This window comes from Zalophus californianus, chromosome 6, assembly GCF_009762305.2.
Source record: "Zalophus californianus isolate mZalCal1 chromosome 6, mZalCal1.pri.v2, whole genome shotgun sequence".
NCBI lineage: Eukaryota > Metazoa > Chordata > Mammalia > Carnivora > Otariidae > Zalophus > Zalophus californianus.
In genome coordinates this window covers 81823677-81848013 of record NC_045600.1, presented here as the reverse complement: position 1 = coordinate 81848013, position 24337 = coordinate 81823677, and the positions used below count along the sequence as shown (strand labels likewise).

The window sequence follows — 24337 nt, the reverse complement described above, 5'->3', positions numbered from 1 at the left end:
TGGAAGGCAAAATGAAATGCATCACTGAAGAGAGACTATGCATCCAACGATTTAGATCTTTCTGAGTTTGGATCCAGTTTACTAAATGACTTCTTTGTTGGATTTTTAGAGGATTTAACTCCCACAGTTTGGGTCATAGCAAAACTTGGAAGTTACTGTTCATAGTATCTGATCCTTATTCTCAGTGGTGGCATGACTTCACTTTCAGATCGGCAAATGTAAAAGGACAGTTCACTGAGCAGCAATATTAAGAGAGAGCTTCATGTTTATGTAATAACGTTGGGCTTTGTGTGCTGTAGAGAATGTACAGCGGTAATTAGATGTTTCAGATACATGTCTAGACAGGGTAAAGCTTCAGGAGCCCTTGCTCAACCCTGGGAAAAGCTACAGGTCGCCTGCTTGTGATCAGAAAAAGCTCTCCTTGATTAACAAGTTAAATAATGGAGTTAACTCTCTGGCGCTAGATTTACACCCAAAAGGAAAACGAGATCTGATGAGATTTGACAAGACCAATCATCTGTAGAACTCAACCAGGCCTAACTTTGTGACCTAATGTAAGGGTGCTGAAAATGGTATCTCCCAAATCTCTTTCTACCATCCTGCTATGGGCCCAGATTCCTGTTCTTAGAATCACCCGTTCGATTAAGTCATTCTGATTCGAAGAGGCTCCTGTAAATGCGAGCTTGTCCCTTAGGAGCTTGTAATGGGACAAGCTCCCGTAAATGCGAGCTTGTCCCATTACACAATGGCTGGCATTGCTTAGTCTTGGGGAGAATAATGAGGAAACACATCTTAGGAGAGGTAAGTTTTGATGTGAGGGCAATAGGACATTTGAGAAGGTTTGGAATTGAGGATACTCTTTGAGGAGGGTGTGCTCAGGTGGAGAGGGCAGACGGGGCAGCCTGAGGTCTTAGGGTACCTTCGGGAAGGGAGCAGAAAAAAGAGGGGGTTGGCAAAAGGCAAGTGTCCTGTGCATGCCTGTGTGTGTATGCGTATGTGTGTGTGCGCGGACGCGCGCATGCACTCACGCAAAGCAAGAGATAAACCCGGTTCACTTACGTCCCTGTGTTTCACGACTCATCTTGAACCCTGACATTATTTTAAGCAAAGATAAAGGTATCTGGAAACCAGCCTCTTTCTGGGTACTTTCTGGTCACTACAGTGCTTTCTGGTACTGAAGACTGAATAGTGTCTGCCCTGAAGTGTCAACCTTCCTGCTTGGGATGCATGAGATTCACATTCCCTCTTTCTTTCCTGGGAGCTCTCTCCCGACATTGGATGGCCTCTGTAGCCCCCCACTAATCCCCGGAGTACACGTGACAGTTTACCTATTGCACGTTGTTAGCTCTCTGATCATTTGCAAAGCTCCATTCCCAATATCCCAGAGAGACCCTCAAAGGTAGGGGCCAACTGAACTTGGAATGTGCAGACTTCGGTCTCGAACTTCCGAGAGGCGTCATCTAGCCACTACCGCCATCAGCTTCCCAAATCGAAGCTGAGGGTTACTATTGATGTCCTGGTGTGCAGGGGACTTCTGCTTCCCCTGCATCAGGCGGGGTGCTGGCCGCTTCATCCGTGTTTCTCATGCTCATTGCAGATTGTGAGCTGAGAGTAGTCCTCCCCACTAGTTAGGAGCCAGCTAGTTGTTACAGTGTCTCTTTTACAATTTGGAAATTTGAGGCTTTGAGAGGCCCACTGATTTGTCCTATACAGAACAGCTGAGGGGGTGAGAGACCTGGGGTCTTAACTTAGAAACGGCAGCCTCCCTCTACTACTCCATGCTGTGGTTAAGGCTATTTCCTCTCCGTCTGGAGGTGTCTTTTTTTTTTTTTTTTTTTCAAAAAGATAGCATGCAGCCTAAGGAACACTTAACTTGGGGGAACTTTATTTACTGGAACATAAATGGCTGTGAGAAAGCAACACAGAGAAAGGACGCTGGAGGCACGTCTAAGCTGTGGAGGGCTGTCACCTATTTGTATGCCGGCCTAGCCCTGCATTTGGATCCCTCAGTGGATGCCGACCTGGTGGGGGTTACTCCTGCCTAATGCCCTTAGACCCCAGGATTGGTCTGGTACTCTGCCCACCCGGAGAGAAGGCAGGCCTCCCTGGTTTTTGTAATAAATGTGCCTCAGTACTGACCCCCATACCATCACGTCTTTTATACCCAGTGTTTGTCACTTTTTTCCTGTTTGTCTTGACACTCGAACTGAAGCTGTGAGCTCGGCTTTTTCTCCAGTTCCTGTTCTCCCTCCAGCTGGGCCGCCTCTGGTTGCCCTGGGCAGATGTCCTCCCAGGACTCCAAGGGATTTTCTCCGTTGCCCCTGCCCCTTGGGTGGTGCTCTGCTGCTCGCGTCCCTCAGTGCCAGGATGAACTGGCCGTGAAGCCGTGAACCCCAGGGCTCCTGTGGCGGCAGTCCGCCTCCTGTGGCCTTGACGGTGCTGGCCCTAGCCCTGCCGTCCCTTCCCCGGCTCGCGCTGCCCTCTGAGCCTCTGACCAGTTCGCAGAGGCTGGGGTGGAGCTCTTGGCCCTGGGCTCCCCGGCCCACGCCGGACGGCTCAAGCTGCCGTGTCCAGAGCCCTGCCGGGACTCGGGAGCTGTTGCTTATGGTGGCTGTCTCCAGAGGCAAAAGCTTATATGCTGTCACTTAGCTCATGAAAGCAACACCAGAGAAGAAGTGGGGAAAAGGAGTGAGACAGAGAAGGAGGGAGCATAATTATGAAGGATGTATTATGGATCTGGCTACTGTTTGCTAGCAAGTATGGTTGCTTGTCTGATCTTCTGGGACATGAGGGCAAATCCATGATGGTAACTACATTTTATAGCCATTTTCCACGGGGAGGAGGCGGCAGGGTTTTATTCACTAGCTCCTCTCCCCTCTTGGTCAAAGCCTGCTCCAAGGGCAGGCTTGTACATGTAGTTTGCTTAAGCCTAGGAGTAGCCAGCTGACCATATCACACCTTGTTAGCAGGTCACACCTCAGCAGCACTAAAGTCGCGGATGGCAGGCCGGAGGGGCATGATATGCTCATCGGTGACACGAGGGGCCAGACACTGACGTCAGTAGTGATAATCTGGATCCACAGCTGTGGGAGCAGCACAGACTTTGTTAGGTCCGTTCAGCCCAGCATCAGGCAAGTGCACAGATCTGGGGGATGGTGAAACTGAATCCGGTCACATTGGAGCATTTTAATGTCAGTGCAGCTTGGTTCCTGGGCTTGTCTGTGCTGCTAGGAAACTTCTTGTCTATGCAAGGAAGTATTCAGTTTCCCTTTCCAGTTCCTAGGGTTGAGCATGTCTCAGAGGGGATGGTATCTCTTATGTGGGTGGGGTCCAGCTGAGTGTTCTCTCTGATTGGGCGGGGTGGGGGGCAGGAGTTGGATGATGCTACAGTAGAGATACTTCTCACAGCAAGAGGAAGAAGAGCTGTCCTCAGAGCAGCTGATGAATGTGGCATTGATCATGTACTGAGGGCCGGTGTCTCTGGAAAGAAATACTCACGGTCAGAGTCTGGAGATCTTATCTAATCCATCGGTAGGCATTGTGAGGCCAGTTACTACCTTCTAGGCCATGCCAGATCTCCACCTTGTTTCAGCTGCAGGAGATGGCTTCCTCCATGCCCTTCTGCATTGGGTGATCATTAATTTTCCTTAACGCCTGTTGGATATGCTCCTCTGACCTGGCCTTCGTGAGCCCCTGTAGGGGGTGTTCCCATAGTGACCGTAGTTAGCCCAGAAATGCCTGTTGAAGATAAGCAGAGACATTTCTAGGGTCATCTTCTCTTCAGTTGGGAAGCTAAGATGATGTCAAGGGAAGTACTTAAGTTTCTAGAGAGGCAGCCCTGTGGCCATACAGAGGTTCTTTAGGTGTTGATTATACTGAATTTCTCTAACTTGACTCATCTTTCAGGTGACCTCCTACAAAATCAAGGTGAGGCTTGATCTGGACTCTGGCCCAGGTTAAAGCATTTAAATAGCTAATGGCCTTCTTGACTTCTGATCCCATCATGGCCTCCCTTGGCCCAGGTTATTTCTACGTAATAAAAATAGACTTTCAAACAGAGTAGGGAAGGCCATGCAAATGATTTTCATAATTGTTACTATCCGATAAATGAGCAATCTTGCATAGGAGGGGGAGTTGGTTGCTCTGCAAGGGACATACTGGATATACTTCCCTGGAGAGTAGGGGGTGGATAGGTGGTCCAGCCCACCAGAAAAAAAAGTGATCAGAAAAAGTGCTCTGTATACAAACTTGCTGTCTTCATTTTCAGCAGCCTCCTGGCCAAGCTTAGTTTTGCTGGGAGTGTGTGGGGCAGGGGTACCCAGCTCCTTCCATCCAGCTACAGAGCTGGGCCCTGAGTCTTGTTTCTGAAAAGGATGTGGTAGATATGTGACCAAAGGGCCAGTCCAGCAACTTGCTCAGAATAAGAGGAAGCTGATCCAAGCGGACTTACTGTCCCTACTGCTGGAAAATAGCAACTATTGGCAACGCTCAGATGAAAATTCCCACAAAATAGAAAAATTAGAGCCCCTTTTCAAGTCATCCTGTTAGAAATCAGAGGAATGAAATTGGTCTGGCTTTCCTTTGAGCACATCTCTACCCTTCTGACTAGGTCACCAACTAAAGCTGAGCTCCTGGCCCCTTTTCAAATGCAGGAATTGAGAATCCCATTTCCTGCTTCTAGCTCTTCCAATCCATGCTCACCCTTCCCTTCTGCACTGGGATGGAGCTGGCAACCCACCCGTCTTATCCTCATAGAGAGAAGCCAGTAGTCTGGATTTCTGATACCAGGGAGACCTGCTCTGGCACCTGGGCTAAGAAGAACCATTACAGAATATTCCGGGGCATGACAGCCTTTCACCAGGCAGACCCATCGGGCAAAACTTCCAGGCCCTGCCTTGCCCAGCTGTTTGGGGAAGATCAGTGGCTTGAGCAAGGGCAATGTCCTGTTCTGCACCGCCACTTTGATATGCCAAGCCCCACATAAAAGCAGCCTTCCAACACCACCACATCATTCACAAACTCATCTCAGAGCCACTTGCCTTGACCTATTTCACACTCTGTAGTATTCTGTCCACAGAGCCTCCCGGCTTCTGACCTGGGGGCTGACTCACTTTCCTGTTTACAGCCTGGCCTCAACCCTCATTCCTAATGTTTTACATAGTTTTTCTGGCAGGGACCTTTGCTTCCCTTTAGACTAGAATTCAGATTCTCCTCTGGCCAGACAACCTCTGACTATTCTGGGTAACGGTATGCCAGATGTCACCTGGGCTCCAGCATCCTTGGTCCCTGCTGTGGCCTCCTCAGAGCATTGTACCTGCCAGGCTGGCCTTTATACGACTGGGGTAGCCTCCGTGTGAGAGAGGGTGGGAGGAGAATAGAATAGGGAGGGAAGGAGCGAGGGAGGGAAGGACGAAGAAGCTCCTTCTTTCTGTGAAAATTTAGCACTATAGATGTAGACATTACAAGGAAAGCCCCAATCATTTTACCCCCATGATTCTTTTTTTTTTTAAAGATTTATTTATTTTTTTACTTATTTGACAGAGAGAGACACAGCGAGAGCGGGAACACAAGCAGGGGGAGTGGGAGAGGGAGAAGCAGGCTCCCCCCTGAGCAGGGAGCCCGATGTGGGGCTCGATCCCGGAACCCCGGGATCCTGTCCCTGAGCCGAAGGCAGATGCCCAATGACTGAGCCACCCAGGCGCCCCTACCCCCATGATTCTTGACTTGCTCAATCTCAAAGAGCCACAGCAAGTGATATGAACCTTTTGAGCCTATATGAGCCTGTTGGGAGCATATAGATAATGCTTGGTATTGCTGCTCTCTATTCCAACTGGAAGTCCAACTTACCATTCTATCCACCACTGAATATTTTCCAACAAGTAACTCTACTTTTATTTCTCAATGAAATATTCAGTGAGTACTCAGACTGAGATCAGTGAAGTATGGAAACACCGTGACGGCTAATCAATGAAGTTGGCTATATACAACATCATTGTCAGGTCCCTTTCTGATGTTATAGATATGGTAGATTTTTTTTTGAGATTCCTGCTCTGCTCCTGCCTTCTTCTTTGAGAAATCCCCCTTACCCGCAGCCCTGCCAAAAATATCCCTTCAGCCACGTTCCTACCATGTGACCCTCACCACAGGTGATCGGACTAGTGATGAACACTCAAAACTGATATTGTCAGTCCTTCCTTGAGTCAGTGACCAACCAGGTCATCTTGCTCGAAAATGTGAGCTAATGGACATAGATGTTACTGCCAGTCATTGGTGGGTGTTAGAACCAGAGTCAGTTCATGCTCCATAGGCAATCCGGGGTTGTGAGAGAGCAGAAAGCATTAGTAAGCAGAGACAGCTTGTTTGCAGAGGGGAGGATGCATCAGACAAGCAGGGAGTCAAGACACCAGAAGAACTCAGGAAGAGAAGGGAGAAGCACGTAACCTGCGTGCCTATGGCAGCTCCAGACCCCAAAAGCTCTGTCCTTCATTTCTTGCTTGTTGGTATCCATGAGATGAATTCTTAGATCCAGGACCAAATTGTCTCTACCACCTGAGAGAGTTTTCTATAGACAAGAGAAAGCTAAAGGATTAGGTCATCGCCTTTTTTTTTTTTTTTTTTTTTTTTTTTTAGATAAGGATTTTTCTTCCTTGTGGCTAAAAAACCTTGACTAAAATAAACTACCAGTTAGGTGCTGGCAGCAGTGGCTGCAACGGAGAGTTGTAAACTTTTATCTTGACAGTTAAGGAAAGGGCAGAATGTTTTCTACTTGCTTATTTTGAATTGGAACTTGATGTCATTGAAAGCTATTTACATCCATATTCTTGTTAATCGTTTAGGACATTCTGGCTTTTCACTCTGTTCTCACTTGTGATAATCATACTGGCTTTATAGGGTGTGTCCTTAGGGACTCCGCATTTGTGGGAAAAAAAACCCTACAAAAAAGCCCAACATCAGACATAAGCTTATATCAAAGAGGAAGATTGCCTCTGCTTGCTTATAATAGTGGACTTTTGGAAGATCTGTACCAGAGACATAATCTTGATTGCCTTGTCAACAAATTCAGTGCCCAAATAACTGGAGATTTTTATGGCTGGGGAAACTCCAGATATATAGCATCATAGGAGAGGCAGGGATGAAGGAGAGGTAATTCAGTCTGTGATCCATCTCCAGCAATTACAAGCTGCGCTCCTCATCAGTTTTAGCTCCTACACCAAATTGGTATTTACCTGGGTGGAGAAGTGGAAATAGTGGGCACCCTGGGAATGGAGTTGGGTTGTCCTTTTTTTTTTTTTCCCCCCTGAAATGAGCTGAAAGAGAGGGCACTGTGTAAGTTTGCATAAGATACTAAGCTATTGTGGATAATAAAATTCGAAGTTAGGTAAAATACTCTATGGGAAGAAGTTTCATACCTGAGGGAAAGGACAGAAAAATGAATGTCAGTCGGGAAAAGGATACTTGACTCCTTTACAGTGAGAGGCTCTGTAGTCTAGCAGTTAGGCACTTGGGCTCTGGACCTGGACGATGTGTGTTTAAATCCCAGGTTTGCCATTTAGGGCCGTGTGACCATGGAAAGGTTACTTAATTTCTTGGTGCTTCACTTTCTTCATCTATAAAACAGGAATAACAAGAGTACCTACCTCATAGGTTTGTTGTGAAGATGAAAGGAATTGATACGTGTCACATGCGTAGAGCAGTGTCTGGCCAGGAGCAGGCGCCTAATTAAGGCTAGCTGTTACTGTTCTGTAAGACTTCATCGCGTGTGTCAACAGGACCAGCAAGATGCATGAAAACTAGCACCACAAGTATTCTATCTTCTGGTTCTGTCGAGAAAAATCCAATCTCTTTACTCTTTTGACTATGGAATGTGTGTGCTTTGGCTAAAGCAAGAAAGAAGGTGCATAAAAGGGTTATGAAAATGAGGATGGGAAGAGAGGGGCTTTCACAGAAGGAGAGTAAATAGACTGGGTTCTGGCCTGGAAAAATGAAGACTGAGATGCACTATGATGAATTTTGTGAAAGACGGGAATAGAATGAATAGTAACTTGTTTATGAAATACTGGAAAATTAGAACTGGCGTGAAAGATGAATACTTTGAGGTGAATACTTGAACAGATGGTAACTTGACTGTGCTTGTTGTGAGTCGTTCAGTTACGGAGCTCATTAGCTCAGGAGTTTCAGAGCAATCTGGTTGAAGGGTATGGGTTACCGTCCTTTAACTATCAAGGGTCATTAGGGACGTTTGGGATAGAACCCTAGTTTAGTCCAGTGCAGCATGTGTAAATAACTTCTACTAATGGAGTATGTAGCTGTTGCACACCACTCAGCAACCTTAATTCACTTGATTCCCACAACAGCGAGTTCTTGAGTTTATACTGTGGGCAAGTCTCTGCAGAGAATCCAAAGATGAGAAAGACCACTCATGTGGAAAGTTCTGATCTGCGTTGCCACCCAGAAAACACTGTGATCAAATTAACTTAATTTGAAGGTTTAGTATAGTTGGTTCACTTTTATTGAGACCAGGGAATGTTTGGTTATTTTTTGAGTTTAGGATTGGTATTGTGATTAAGTTAAGGAAATAAAAGTTCTCTTTTTGTTATTGTTTTGCTTTCATAAATTCTATCAAGGTGATAGAAAGTTTATTCTTGTATTTTTATTGTTAGAGTGGTTATTCACAAAAATCTATTTTAGGACTAGAGGTTAATTTGGAGACCATCTTCTTCAATCCCCCCTTTCACCGCTGAAGGAGGTGGGTCCCTTGGGTGACATACATGAGGTGGCCACACTTGGACCAAAGCCCAAGTTCTAGTCTTCTTTGTTTTAGTTCCCATCAGGCTGCTTCCCCCAGAGGATCAGGGTGATTGTAGTTGAGCTTATTTTTGGGTACACACAGACTCAAATGTGTTATGTTTTATCTTGGAACACCCCGAAGCAGATTTCCTATGGAACCAGTGAAGCTTAAGCTTCAGGGCCCCTCACTTGTACAAGCCTTGAGTGGGGAGAGGAAGCTAGGTTGTAATCAGGAAACATTTTTTATATAAACGTTTCTGGTAAATGACCTAAAGAGTTAAGGTAAGGGATGGACTTGACTTTACAAGCCTCCAGTAATTTCTTGTGATCTTTCTCACATTCTAAGAAAAAGAAACTTACTTTTGTACCTATTTCCTACTTGCAATTTTGTATTCTTTTTCTTAAAGAGGTAAGAAAGTTCCTCTTCCTGCGGCAAGATTATAAATTCCAGGTTCCATGAAACCTCAGTTTGCTTCTGATGCCCAAAATATAATTGGTTAGAAATTTCATTTTGATATTTCAGATTTTGATTTTTGAATTAATTTTTACTTAAAAACTTTTTCTTTATTACTACAACAAAAGTTAAAATTAACTTAAAATATAAAAAATAACAAGTATATTAAAGTTGTGTTAAAAGGTTTTAAACAAAAATGGTATCTCCTTGCCCCATCCTTCCCCACCCCTTAGTTTTACTCTCCAGAGTCAAGCATTTTTAATTCCTTTATATATTTCCTCAACTACTTACCTCTATGTTGTTTAATAATTTGCTATCTTAATTGATCAATTTTATGTCAGTTTACAATAATATAAAATTTTGTATCAATAATACAATAGTATTGTATTATTATTCATTTGTATGTTGGCTTCCTATAATGGATTTAATTTTAACTTTAATTCTAAACATCCCTTCTCTCTCCTCTTATTTCTCCGAAATAGTCAAATCATAATTTTTGGTTACCTCCATCATCGCTATATATATTATGATGACCATGTAAACATTATTTACAGCAAAAGCAAGTAGAATTCTATGGTATCATTTTTTTAATTTCTTAGAGAGGGGTGGGGGGTGGGGCACAGGGAGAGGGGGGGAGAGAGAGAGAGAGAGAGAGAGAGAGAGAGAGAGAGAGAGAATTTCAAGCAAGCTCCATACCCAGTGCTTGAGCCCAACACAGGACTTGATCCTACAACCCTGAGATCATGAACTGGTACCGAGCCAAAAGCAAGAGTTGGATGCTCAACTGACTGACCCACCCAGGCACCCCCTATGGTATCCTTTCTTGTACAACTTTTTATTATGTCCTAAAGTTAATAATTATCCTTTCTTGTACAACTTTTTACTATGTCCTAAAGGTAATAATTATCTTATTTTCTTTTGCTTATTTTTCTGTGTTACCTATCTGAAACACTACTCTCCTTTCTTTTCATATAGTTTTTTGTTTTCCCCAGAGTCCATAATTGCTGTTTTTCCTTTTACTTAATTTTCTGTGCATCTAGCCAAATAGATTATCAGAACTACCAAGCATCTATTTTATTAATATTATTTGTGGAAGTGGTCAAATGTACCAGATAATCTACCAATCTTCCACCTCTTCCTCTCTGCCCCCTCCCCCAGATCTCTTTGCATAATCCTTCATCCTCCTTCTCCAGTATGAAGTGATTTTTTTTTTCTAGTGTCTGGAAATTTCATATGATAAGCCTTTGGTGAGCATGTTTTATGAAGATGACACTCAATGGGCCCTTTCTAGATCTCAGGGAATTGTCTACTCATTATAAGCAATTTTATATAACAGTTTAATATAAGCAAATTTTGAAAGTATCTACTATTTGAAAATATCTACTACCATACGAGGACTGCCTTCATTTTCTGGTGGATTAGGTTTTTGAAGGGAATTCTCCTAATAATGGATAAAGTACCACATCTGGATGCCTGAAATGTCTGGTGATTAAAAGTAGGATTTGCTAATATGTAATTCAACTCCTATTTTTTGATATGTATATTAACCTTAGGGTGAATTACCTAAATTTTGAATCCTAGATAATTATTATTTTTTTTAAAAGATTTTATTTATTTATTTGACAGAGAGAGACATAGCGAGAGCAGGAACACAAGCAGGGGGGAGTGGGAGCGGGAGAAGCAGGCTTCCCGCAGAGCAGGGAGCCCGATGTGGGACTCGATCCCAGGACCCTGGGATCATGAGCCGAGCCGAAGGCAGACGCTTAACGACTGAGCCACCCAGGCGCCCTGAATCCTAGATAATTATCCTAAATAATTATCCTAATTTCTTGTTACTCTCAAACTCATAATGGTGCTTGCCACTGTGAAAACTAGCTTTTAATATATGAAAGTTAAATATAATTTTAAAACAAAATATATTTTAAAAATTTCTTTTACATACTATTTTTTGTTAGCTTCATTCGAAGCATTGCACAATAATAGAGAATTAACTATACTGGTTCCAATAACACCTTCCCTCCCTGATACTTTATACATGTAGAATAGTTGGTGAATTCTAACTGGGTCCTACTAAGTAGGGCAACAGCATTGTTTCACTTTACTGAAGTAGAAATTAAGGCCATTGCAATTCATGATTAGGTTTTCTTATGGGGATTTTTTGTCTTAGATAATGCACGCCCCTATAAAGAGGATTAGTGTTTTCCTAAATAATCCACTATATAAATCAAGAATGGTGCTGATTCTTTAGAGAAAGAGAAATTATTTTGTGTTTTTCAATATATTTTAATTTGGTTCCTTTTGAGATTGATGCAATTCAAGAGGCATGCTATTCAGTTGAATTCTTGTGGAACATAGCTCTATACTTTCATTTGATTTATTTTATTTCCTGAGAACATCACGGGAAGAAAACAATGCTTCTGAATTCTTAAGATCTTGGTTGAAATGCTCAGCCCTGATAGCCTTTACAAGCAGAGATTAAACGTCTGTGATCAAATCCTCCTCCCAGAATGCACTGTTATTGGAATGCTCCTGGCCTCTGTCTAGACCTGTAGTTTTGAAGCAACTACACATCTCAGGATGTACCGCCTCTTTGCCCTTCCTTTTCTGTCTTTAGTCATATTGTCCGCTGAAAGTTGTAGACAGACATAGGAGTGGTAAATCCCCAGGCCCGGGTATGGGCTGACTTGCTTGCCTGAGGTGTTTTGTTTTTTTTTCCCCCAGATTTTTAAGAAATTGGTGGTGATGGGGGTTCACACTGAGTAGTGGTGGAAAACAGAGAAACACCTACTGGAGATTATGGCAGGATTTCTAGCTGTTTATCAATGGGCTGTTTGCCTACTTCCCTGCTTGATGTCCCCAAACTTATAAAATTGAAGGTGCTGTTCTAATATCTCCATTTCAAGTGACTTCCACGTGTAGAGAGAGAGTTAGTGGTTAATTTGATGCAGTAATTTATTTCCATCAGTATTGAAGGAATTTCCCCTGGACTTTAGTAGGTATGATAGATTCTAAAGCTATTCTCTAGGGATGCTGTGCATTTCTCCTGAAATTCTGGATCCTTTAAAATGAATGATTTTGCTATTTGGGTGTCTTGTGTAAGGGATTTCCTGGCACTTGCATTTATATTGCATTACTGGAAGTGTATCAAAAATAAATGTGTGTACTCAGTCAATTGACTAAAACATTTGGTTTGTTTCATCAGTTAGATTCAACATCACTTCTCTCTGAGGAACAGTTAAGGTGTCTTCTGGATGAATGCACACTCAAACAAAAGTCTATGATTGGACTTCCTTCAGAAAGAGAAAAGGAAGACCTTGAGGGTATAACACCTGAGGTCCCTCATCTTTCCAGATCTATCCTCTCTGGGCTCCTAAATGGATTAGAAACAAAGGTCGAAAGCACAGAGGTTAAAGATGCAGATATGCCCGAGAATGCGGAATGTGAAACACGTACAGGCTACTATCTCACCAAAGCCTTGACTGGGCATTACATGTCCCAGGCTCTTGTCATCGAAGCAGAGAATTTGAAATGCCTCCAATTTTCCGAGGACGAGGTTATTACTGACACAAAAGACTACTTTATGTCAAAGACTCTTGGCATTGGAAGACTGAAAAGGCCCTCTTTCTTGGATGACCCACTGTATGGCATCAATGTGAGCCTTTCATCTGAAGACCAACATCTGAAAGACAGCCCTCCAGAGAAACCAGAAACGGGTAAGGCTTGGAGAATGTGTATATTGGTGAATAATTATTACTCCGCATCTCAGTATAAAGATGTTATAGTTTCAGGTAGAGCAGGATGGGAGTTATGTTTGTAAATCACAGATGGTGTCAATAGCTTGCAACATAACATTTATCAGCATTTGTGTGAGACCAAGGTTGAGATTCGTACTCTTATGAGATACATTATTCGTAATGGTAATGAATACATATTTTTGGTGGTTATACGGAAAACAGTGATGATTTCAGAATAAAAGACAAATTGGTTTGAACAGATGCAAATAATTTAAATAGATTTTCTTAGTCTTTTAACTTCTGAATTTCAGTGATGGCAATTTATTCCAGGGAATGAATTTGTAAAGTGTGAAATACATTTTATTAGTGGTTTTATTCACTTCTATACAAACTTCCTGTCCCAGCTACTTGTATATACCCAGGTATTTTGGCTTGATCCAGTGTTGCACCTTACAGTGGTACAATGGTACAGGTTATAAATATTATCGACAGTTTTTGACATAAACAAATATTCAATTATTTATCTATGTTAGAAGTCTATTTAAATAGACTCAACTTTTCCTCTAATGTAGATGTCTCTGTTGATTAATCTATTGATTACTTTATATATTGTCTATTAAATCTATATCAATCTATTATTATAATCTCCAGTCTACCTATTAAATCTAGACTCTACTAATACCAAACTAACTCCTCAGTTTCATATTTCTCACTCCTGCCAGACAACTCCATGTGGTTATGGCCTTAAAGTGATTTCCTCATCTTTCCTTTTAACTCAGATTTTCCTCTTTCCCTTCTGTTTCCCCCATCACCCGGGCTCAAAATTTGAGTCATCATTGAATCTCCTCTCTCTTTTGCTCCCCACCTTGAGCTTCAGTATTGTTTGTTCTGTTCCCGCAGTGTCTCCCATGCCCATCCCTTCCTTGCTCTTCCTGCTGCCTCAGCTGGACACTGTGATGACCCTCGGACCGGTACTCTCCACCTCTGGTTTCCCCCTCCTCAAGCCATTGTTGACCACCACCAAACGAATCCCTCCAACGTCCAGCTTTGATAACCACATTTCGCAGCTCAGAAAACTTCTGTAGCTCTCCACTGCCTACGGAATATAATCCAAATTCTTTCCCTTGTTGGTCAAGGCCTCCACTGACTTCCATCTCTTCCTATCAGTCTCTAACTAGTCCTCTACATGTTATTCAGATTATGGCTAATCTGGTCTCGGGATTTCCAGGGCTTTTCTCTGCCCCTGGATAGCCCCTACTCTTTTCTTCTGAAGAATGTTCAGGTACCCCTTCAATGGCACTTAGATCCCAACCCGATCCTCTCTGAATGTAACCTTCCCTTCTTCCCTTTTTAAAAAGTTTGATTTCTCCTCCAAATGTCCAAGAACCTTGGTCCCCTATCAGGTCATTTCACACACACTGTCTTGAAGTTGTTAGGCACACACACACACCTTCTCTTCCTTAAAATTGTGTAATTTTTTTGAGGACAAAGATCCTCTCTTTTGACTTATTGTTACATCGCCTTTGATGTCCAAAGTGCAGCCTTAAACCAAGTGCCTGCTTAAGAAATGAAAATTTAAATTGCCCAGTTTTAGAATATGTTGAAAATGTGGTTCACATTTATTCTTCACATTATGAATGAAAGCAGGTGGTATTGCTTAAGAATTATGCAAGCCTCACATGCTATATAAAGATTTGGAACTTTTCTCTTTTTTTATGAAATTTTATAAGCTATGACCTTTGTATCCAGCAGAGAGTTCATTTTTACAACATGCAATTCAATTAAATGGGTGCGTTCCGCCTTCCCCCACTAAGGATCTTCATTTAATAAATAAACTATGAAAACTTTGTTCTGCTCTAAGATCATGGTGTATTTTCTTTCTATTTGGATAGGGGTTTTTTATTAGAGAAAATATCTGCATCTCCTCTTTGTCTACTGTGAGCAAACTTACTAAATTGGATGGGATGATTGTTGCATATGCGATCTCATTCCCATGGAGTCTGTGTGGAAGGGGGTTTAGAATAGTACTTTGCTAAAATATGACTTTACTTCTGTGTGAACCTGAGTCACACTGATGTATATCTGTCTCTGAGTAGAACATGACAAGATGGAATGAACTAGAACTTAATGTGACTTGATGGAAAGAAGCTGTGGTGGCTTACCTATAACTTCATAGAACGTGCCTCTAAAGGCACCAGATAATCCTAATGTATGATTATAACAACCCCTGTGAGTATGGAGGATTAAGATGGCATAGGGGTGAATATGTGAACCATATTTTATTTTCTGTTTATTGTATAACAAACTTTAAGGAATAGGTTCTACATTATCATTTTGAGTGCATGTTAGCATATTGGAGGTTGGAGTTTTTAATTTTACTAACCTCAGTGTTTACGAGTAAAATACTTTGCTAATTAATTTTATTCTAAATACTAAATTGTGGGGCGCCTGGGTGGCTCAGTTGTTAAGTGTCTGCCTTCGGCTCAGGTCATGATCTCAGGGTCCTGGGATCGAGCCCTGCATTGGGCTCCCTGCTCAGTGGGAAGCCTGCTTCTCCCTCCCCCACTCCCCCTGCTTGTGTTCCCTCTCTCTCTCTGTCAAATAAATAAAAAAATAAAAAAAATACTAAATTGTAATTATGTGCTCTCTACGAAAGCGAACACCAAAACTGAATGCCAAACCAGCTTTCTTGGCACAAAGCTCTTTACGGATGTGACTTGAATGAGGAGTTGCCGTATGGTCAGCTGATACGTTATATTCAGGTCTTTCTTAGGAAACAGTTACATGTGAAAGTGATTCAGAGTAGGTTTCTATAGATAGGAACGAATTAAGAAAAACCAGTTATTTTCTCTTTCAATAGCAAATATTATTGATATATTCTTTTCTTTTTCTTGAGGAACTGAGGTCTGTTACAAGTATTAAAATTCTTCTAAAAGGGGGTGCCTGGGTGGCTCAGATGGTTGAGCGTCTGCCTTTGGCTCAGGTCATGATCCCAGGGTCCTGGGATCGAGTCCCGCATCGGGCTCCCTGCTCCCTGGGAGCCTGCTTCTCCCTCTGCCTCTCTCTCTCTCTCTCTATTTCATGAATAAATAAATAAAAATCTTTAAAAAAAATTCTTCTAAAAGGCAGACTCAGATAAAACTTCAAAAACAGAACCCAGCTGAATGACATTGAGGGCCAGTTTAAATTGTGGTATTGAAAGATAAGGATCTGTCTCACAACTGTATTAAAAGTTCCATTTTTCTTGTTTGTGCTTTAGGCTTAGCGGTAACTACTGATACTTAACTTTCTGCATAAAAGGTCCAGTAAATTCAGGGATGCTTGAGTGATTAGTTGGTGAAGCATCTGCCTTCGGGATCGAGGGGGTCCTGGGATCGAGCCCTGAGTTGGGCTCCCTACTCAGTGGAGAGTCTGCTTCTCCTTCTACGTCCCCCCCCCCCCGCTTGTGCTCTCTCTCTCAAATAAATAAATAAATAAATAAAATAAAAAGGTCCAATAAATTCAGTGCTGTACTTACTCACTGTTGGGGCTTTAGGGGATTGGTAAATAGTGTCTTCTCTTCCCTACCCAGATCGGAACCCATTTAAAGACAGGGGGATTTATGAGGAATGCAGAACAAGGAGGTTGGCTTCATTGCTGATGAAATGTAGGGGGTTGTTGTGACCTGGGTAGGCAGCTGAATGGTCTTCCGAATGTTGTGTCCTTCGAGTGAACTGACACATGCAGTCACTGGCGGAGGTGAAAAGCCTCAAGCCTCACCTGTGGAGACCTGTCCATGTGGGGCCACTAGCATCAGGAGCCATGGAGCACCTGTGGCCGGGCGGGGGTGGGGGCGCGTACTGACGGCCGTGGAGGAAGGGGCTGAGCCGAGCATGCCATTTCTTCCCCCAAACTCACTGATCAGGGCATTGGCTCTTCTCCCTGGCAGACCGTGGAGCAGGATGGAGCGAGGCGGGATGCTTCCCCACTGTAAGTTTCTCCACGTTCAGGTGCGAGGAGAGCGGGGAGTAAGCATTCTTTGCCACCACGTCACCTCCGAGACACGCCTGAGTATGCTGGTACTTCAGAGAGAAAGCCCTTCAGGTCTGTGCTTAGTCTAGTATTTAATCAAGTTATCTTATGTCGAATTGCTTTCTAGAGAATCCCAACAAAAAGGCATCTCTGCATGTACGGTATTCTCTTTTTCCCACTAAGCATTTGAGCTACTTATTAACAGAAGTTCATATAGTAAAGAGGAAAATACGAATAACAAAAGCAGCAGTAGTAGAATAGGGTAAAAAGGGACATCAAGGCAGTAGTAAAGGAAGGGGTCAGAACTATGCTAACCCTTCAAGGGAAACAAAGTGGAGTTTCCCATAGGACCCATATAATGAATGGTGCTTTTAAAAATTTCTATAACGAATGAGTCAGATACTTTCGTTTTAAAAATAACAACCTTAAATGAAAACTAGGTCTACTAACTGTCGTGGTTGGCTCAGGAGTGTCCTGGTTTCACCACCGACTGTTTCTTGTCCTTGAAATCCCTCAGTCTCTGGCAAACTGGGATGATTGGTCACTGTAAATTGAAACTGAGAACAAAAACCCAGAGGGCAAATTAATGTCTTAAAGCTTGCAGTAGTCTGGGTAAGTAGCAGGACCCCAGACTAGAACCTGGAGGAGCAGAGGGAGGTTGGGTGCGCCCACCCACCTGCAGGAGCTGGTCTAGTGGTTGGGGGTGTGGGCTCTGGGTAAGGCAGATTCGGCTTTGAGTCCTTGCTCTGTTCTTAGCAATGATCTTCAGCAAGTTATTTAATTTCTCTCCTTTACACCTTGGTTCCTTCTCTGTAAGATCAGATGATTTTAATACTTCAATAAGGACCAAATGAGAAAGCCCACATAAAATGATTATGTCAGTGACTGGACTTGGTCGGCTTACATGGGTTAGTAGTACTCCCTCCTTATCTGTGCCTTCAGCCACCTGTGGTCAGCAGCCTTACAGAAGCAGGTGATTCTCCTTTTGGCCTGTTGTCAGAAGGTTAATAGTAGGCTAACGCTATGTCACAATGCCTTTGTCATTCGCCTTCATCCCATCACTTAAGCGTTTTATTACCTCACATCATCACATGAGTACAGTAGAAGACATTTTGAGAGAGACCATGTTCACATAACTTTTATTATGGTAAGTTAATAAGTTAATGTATTTTATTCGTATTTTTAATCTTTTATTGCATCTAATTTATAAATTAAGTGTTGTCAGAGGTATGTATGTATGGGAAGAATCATGGTATATATGGGGTTTGGTACTATCCATGGTCTCAGGCATCCACTGAGGGTCTTGGAACATATTCCTTGTGGATAAGAGGGACTTCTGTATTTAACATTTAATCAGGAGATTTCCCATAAAAGCCTGGACTTCTAACTTTTGTGACAAATCAGCAGGTCCTTCCACCAGTGAGGAGATCTGAGTAGCAGACATTCCCTTTGGAAGGGGCATGTACCTCCAGGGGCATAGGACCCCCATCTGCCCCTCTCTACGTCATGTGCCTGGCCCTTTGGAGCCATATGATTTCCATCCCATGTTATAAGCCTTTGCTGCTTCGAGTGTGGCCCAGTTACTGGGGGCTTATTAGAAAACCTACTGACTCATAATCTGCACTTTAATAAGATTCCCCAGTGACACTTCCTGTGAGGTTCAAGAAGCACTCTTACAGAGCACAGAGCATCAGGATCATCTGCGGAGTTTTTTGCTTGCTTGTTTTATACCTGTGTCCAAGGCCCTAGCCTGACTTCCTGCAATCAGAGTCCCTGGTATGGAGCATTCAGTCTGTCAAATTAATACAGGCTACAAGACTTTTGCTATACATATTTGAGAAATACAGATTTCAGTATAGATGTAAGAAAGCTAATTATGTTATTCCATCGGGGTCCTCAGAGACAACAAGTTGACCAACAGTGACAACTGTGCAGTCTGATTATACTTCATGTTGAAATCCTGCCCACCAGACGGTTTATTTGATTGTAACTTCCTACTTATTTATTGTTAATTTTTATTTTAATTCCAGTATAGTTCACATACAACGTTAAATTAGTTTCAGGTGTACAATATAGGGATTCGCCATTGATTGTAACTTTTGAACGTAACTTGAGTCGGTTGTAGTTGGATTGGCTTTTGTGAAGGATGTTGCAGTTTTGAAGGATATGTATGTTAGTTATGTCCTTACTCCGGCCACCTGAACAGTTTCAAAGGCACTAGATTGTTTTGAGAAAGTTTTCTTTGTGGTAACACTGGCTTTCTGGCTTGTAGTGGAGCACTGAGAGTCCAAAATAAGTAACCCTATTAGCTAACTTTTTTTTTTCCATTAAAAAAATATGTTGGCTTGCTCTTAGGAAATACTTAACTCATCATTGCTTTGATGGAGTTCTGTTTCTCTCAAACTGTGTGCCTTCAGGCCTCCTAGTTATTATTTGTTAAATTCCTTTTTCAAGGCTACTCTTTGCTTTTCAGATGCTCTTAGTAACTTAATCAACTCCCCCAAATTTATTTGATCAAAATATCAGAGTTGCTATGTGAGAAATTCCCAGGGTTCATTACCTTTTGATATAACACTTTAGGAGGTTTATACTCAATGAATTTATCTTTTTAAGTTACTTTCAACTAATTTTCTTTCATGCTTTCTTTTATTCTTGATTTGAGGTGGGCTTTTCCTGTGAATATGTGCCACTGATTATTTTCTTCATCTGCTCATAAAATATCACTATCATTTTGTTTAATAGTGTCAACAATGGCATGTTGGAGAGTTTGGGTATTTAATTGTAATGTATTATCCTTTAATCAGTTAATAAGAACTTGTGATTCCATTGCTTCATTCAAATTGGGTAAAATAAAAAAGTTAAGATCCTAACTATGGACTAGATCTATGCAGTCCTGGGAGCTTATTAGAAATGCAGAGTCCCAGGCCCTGCTCCAGACCCACTGTCTCAGAGTCTGCATTTTAACAAGATGCCCCAGCAGGTGATTTGTGCACTTGTTAAAAGTGTGAGAAGCTCTGGACTAGACTCTACTCTAGGATTATCTGTGTGGTGGTGGTGAAAATAATGTCAGAAGATAATCTTCTTTTCCATCTGCTCAATCCCTACTCTTTCTTAAATTTCATTTTAATGAAGGTACTACCTTCTCCAGATTGTCTTCTCTCTCTGAACATCCCTCGTGTCCTGCTTTTGGGTAACCTTCCCTTTAGTCACCAAGAGCAAGCATGCCCTAACTTGAGTTCTCAACTCTTTCATGGTTGATAATTTATTTGGAGACACACATAACCGGTATGGGATCATCTGTGCTCTGTATACTTTTGGTTTTCAGATCTCTCTCTACTTGGCACCTGCCTCAGATCTGTCTGGCATTTTAAGCTATACTAAGTCCATCCCTTAGGTGATGCTTCTTACATTGGCAACATATTAGAATCACTTGATGAGATTTAAAAGAGGCTAATGCCTTGGTTCCATCCCAGGTGAATTAAATCTATTTCTAGGGGTTGGCTCTGGACGTCAGTGTTCATCCCCTACGGCCATTGTTCTAGGGTGTAAGGGAAAGGACACCGTGCCAACCCTGAATTACTTCACCGTCTTCTGATGAAGGCAGGCCCTTAAGCAGATAATCACCGCAGGGGCGAGACGAGAGTAGGAAGAGCTTCGGGACAAAGTCTGCAGCCACACTACAGAGGGAATGATGAACACTGGGGAGGTGGGGAAGTGACATTCAAGTGGAGCCTCCAAGGATGAGGGTCATTTACTGGGTGGGCAAGAAGGACAACACTCCAGATAGAAGAAATAGTCCCTGGGAAGGCCTGGGCCGCTCTGATCATTCCTCATCTCGTGTGTGGGATATTGAGGTCTGCTGCTCCTCTCTCCCACCTTTCTCCCTACTGGATATTTTTCGGCCGTGTGTTGATACTATCACTACATTTCCTGGAAATAATGCAAAGCAAGCAACAACGAAAGTTGATGCCATCTCCAAATCCACAACCATTCTAGTTCTTAAAACCTAGAAAATTCCCTCTTGGCTGTAAGCTAAATGAAGGCGAGCATCTTCTCTTTTGTTTTTTGTTTTTTTTCTTGTAAACTTTGTATGCAGCTCGTGGTGAGTGTTCAAATATTAAATGAGAATGACTATTGTCTCATGTGTAAAATGACTTACTGCTCTGTAGGCTGAACCATTTTTCTTAACTATGCACACATTTCTGATGGCCTAACAACTTTGGTTATTGTTTTCAATGTGCAGATGAACAGGAGACTGAAGATGTGACAGAAGAATGGAAAGAATCTTAAGCAGAGACTTGCTGGGTGTGCTTTTAAGAAAGTTGGTAAAGTCAATTACCTAATTTTTTTCTGAATTCTTATTCAGTGACTGCATTTATGGGAACATTCCTCAAAGAATGATTTTAATATTTGGATTTTTCTCTACCTGGATTCTATTTCTTTGATATTTTTGAGACTTGGGGTACAATTGGTCAGTGGTTTTTTTTTTTTCCATTGAAATTCCTGGTAAAATTGTGTTTTATTGCCAATCTTGTAACATCAGGGATACATTATAGAAACCAGCATTTTATGTATGTGCGCGCTATGTGAAAACTAGTTGAAGTGCTATGATGACTTTATGTTTGATTTTAGGTGTTACAACTTCATTGGGATTCAGACAGATTTAATCACTATGAATTCTTACTTGGGCCCTGATTTTTCCAGCTTTCCTCTCTCTAATGCCTGGTGGCAAGTACAATGCACCATAGGAAGAAAATGAATTTTCTTCAGCAAAGCAGTGTTAGCGTAGACTTTGTTTTCTTATTGGCAATGCTACTTGGCTTAAACAGGAATTTAAGCAATTACCTGATTTTTTAAAAATTTATTTGATAGAGAACGAGAGAGAGAGAGAGAGAGAGCACAAGCAGGCAGAGAGGCAGGCAGAGGGAGAGGGAGAAGCAGGCTTCCTGCTGAGCAGGGAGCCCGATGCGGGACTCGATCCCAGGACCCTGGGACCATGGCCCAAGCCAAAGGCAGACGCTCAACTGACTGAGCCACCCAGGTGCCCCTGAATTACTTGATTTTTATTATCAGTTATCATCTTTCAGAATGCAGCAACTATATCATCCTGTTGGAGAGAGTATTTCTGTCAGAATTTTGAGCAGAGTTTCCATGCCTCGCTTTGATTGCACCAACTTAATCACGTTCTCATCTCTGAAGCAAATTCTGTGGCCGAGGGATGGACTGTGGTGATTGGTGTAGTCAGGGATTCATGCTTACTTTTCCTAGATGGGAGTTGGGTTAATCTCCCTGGAATAACATGTAGAAACTAGGGACAATAGAAAAAAGTAAGCCATAGCAATGAGTGCTTAGGAGGAAGCAGACATATATTCACTGCGGTTACTAACCTCCTACTGTTTCCCAATGAGAATACTGTGGTAAACCCTCTAATTTTAAAGAGCTTGAAGACCGGAGGGGATTAATAATAATTATTAAAATATTAAATAATGTGTTGGTGCTCCCCGATGTTAGACTGACAGATGTCGTAGAAAGAGACAACCACTTTCTAGAGTAATTTAGTACACAACTATTATAAAAGGACCCTATAAGAGGTCTTCTAAATCTTCTTTTTGGTCGTTCTTATGTTACACTGGGAATAGATGGATGATATTCTTAAATACATGGGTATTAATCAACACGTCCTAAACACCATATAGAGAGGGCAAAGGGAAGACACTCGGACTTTTTTTCTCCAGAGTGCACTAAAAGAAATGAGAATGCAGCAAATAACGATCAGCTACTTAAGAAAAGTTCTGTGGTTCTATTTTAAGAGAGAAGTTTTGTCTAGTTACAAGTCAGTCACTTGGATTCATGAGAAGATTTTATGTCAGCACTTTTTACAATGAATTGGCACTAGAATTAGAAGTCCAGTTTATTTCTGATGAAATAGAAATGAGCTGGCTATTTTCATCTACTGATAGTGGATGATGTTAAGGATCGCTTACATCACATTTCCTGGACTTTTAAAAAATGAATTAAATGTAGCTACTATTTTCAGAGGAGTTGATAGGCAATTTCTTTTTTGAGCCTCCTCTTTCAGTTGACATGAAAATAACAATGGTTCATGTCAATGTCAATGTGTGACAGTGTAATTCATCTTGCTGTGAAGAGTTTTGTTGTGGGGTACCAGCAGAAGTTAATGTCATGCTTTTAGACTTTCCTAGGAATGACGTGCGTCGTAAGGTTTGAGTCGGGAGAGGTGACATGGGTGGGAATTTGGAGTGGTGACAGAGAGGAGCCATTTTGGCCCATCACCCTTTTTGAGGAGCTCAGCTTTCTAAACCTGTGTTCTTCTGGTATTTGAGTGTGTGTGTGTATGTGTGTGTGGAGAGGGGTTGAGAGCTTATGGCTTCATAATGTGTTTCTGCAAATAGTATTTGGGGTATAATGAGCCTTTATGTTATAAGAGTTTACGAGAAGGGAAGGAAGACAGAATGATCTTAAGTAATGGATTTTGCCATTGAAAGAGGGGACACCATTCATTCCATAGCTCGTCAACTGAAAGGACCTCAGGTCTAGAGGGAACCCTAAAATAAAAACACTGATTTTTAATAAGAACACGTCCTCTGCCTTTCAGGGTAACATTTAAAAAAACTGGAAATCAATCGGTCAGTATTCTACATTCATTGTTAGCTCACCCGAAACTCAAGGTCTGCTTATTGTAATGCTTTGGCCTGCTCTTCAAAAACTAATTTGATACTTTTTAAATGTATTTTTAGCATTTCTCCTAAATTCTTCTTTAGTCCTGTTTTTGACCAAAGGTGAATTCATTCTCTAAAAGGTGACGTCTAGAGTTTGGCCCAAATTTGTAAGGACGGCTCCTCCCTTAGTAGCACTTCTAATGCTTCCCCACGACGTGCAGTTGTGTTGTCCACCCAGTGCTGTCACTCACGGGTCCAAAAATGGAGTTGTGAGAATTGTGTGCGCTTCCCTTGTGTTTTTCCCCTTTTCAGAGTTCTTTGTAGAAACAGAACTGTACTTTGGGAAGGATTCAACAGATGACATTTCATTATCTTAGTAAAATAGAAAATTATATCCTGTTGGGGCCCCCTTCTTAAGAGTCCTTTCTTTCCAAGATTTTTTTTAAGTAGGCTCCACACCCAGTGTGGAGCCCAACATGGGGCTTGAACCCAGGACCCTGAGATCAAGACCAGAGCTGAGATCAAGAGTTGGATGCTTCCCTCACTGAGCCACCCAGGTGCCCCGTCTTTCCTGTGTTTGATATGGTAGGCTCATATTTTGTTCTTATTCCACAAATCCAGCGAATGTGTTTCCTAAGCAAATCAGTCTTCAATTATATAGGAACTGGGAA

At 42.1% G+C, this 24337-nt stretch overlaps 1 protein-coding gene and 1 long non-coding RNA gene across 10 annotated transcripts in view; one reads left to right on the top strand and one right to left on the bottom strand.

Annotated features, from left to right (window-relative positions):
* FSIP1 (fibrous sheath interacting protein 1) overlaps nt 1-24337 on the top strand; it is a 209992-nt gene that overhangs the window by 178789 nt on the left and 6866 nt on the right. For 3 of the 4 annotated variants that reach the window (XM_027569380.1, XM_027569381.1, XM_027569377.1), the window contains 2 exons: nt 12444-12954; nt 21230-21311. In XM_027569380.1, the coding sequence (XP_027425181.1) occupies nt 12444-12954; nt 21230-21276 (558 nt within the window). In that variant the 3' untranslated portion in view covers nt 21277-21311. The remainder of the gene's footprint in view (nt 1-12443; nt 12955-21229; nt 21312-24337) is intronic. The other variant, XM_027569378.1, reaches the window with a different exon arrangement.
* Nucleotides 1883-17969, bottom strand: LOC113908851. Of its 6 annotated transcripts, none has more exons than XR_003515616.2 (6): nt 17891-17969; nt 17663-17796; nt 17437-17543; nt 7638-7820; nt 6442-6562; nt 1883-3738 (listed from the first exon to the last, which is right to left on the bottom strand). It is a non-coding gene; the product is annotated as an uncharacterized LOC113908851 (long non-coding RNA). The 6 variants fall into 6 exon arrangements; XR_003515619.2 differs by having other exon boundaries at nt 1883-3083; nt 3499-3738; nt 17663-17916; XR_003515618.2 differs by having other exon boundaries at nt 1883-3480; nt 3558-3738; nt 17663-17916.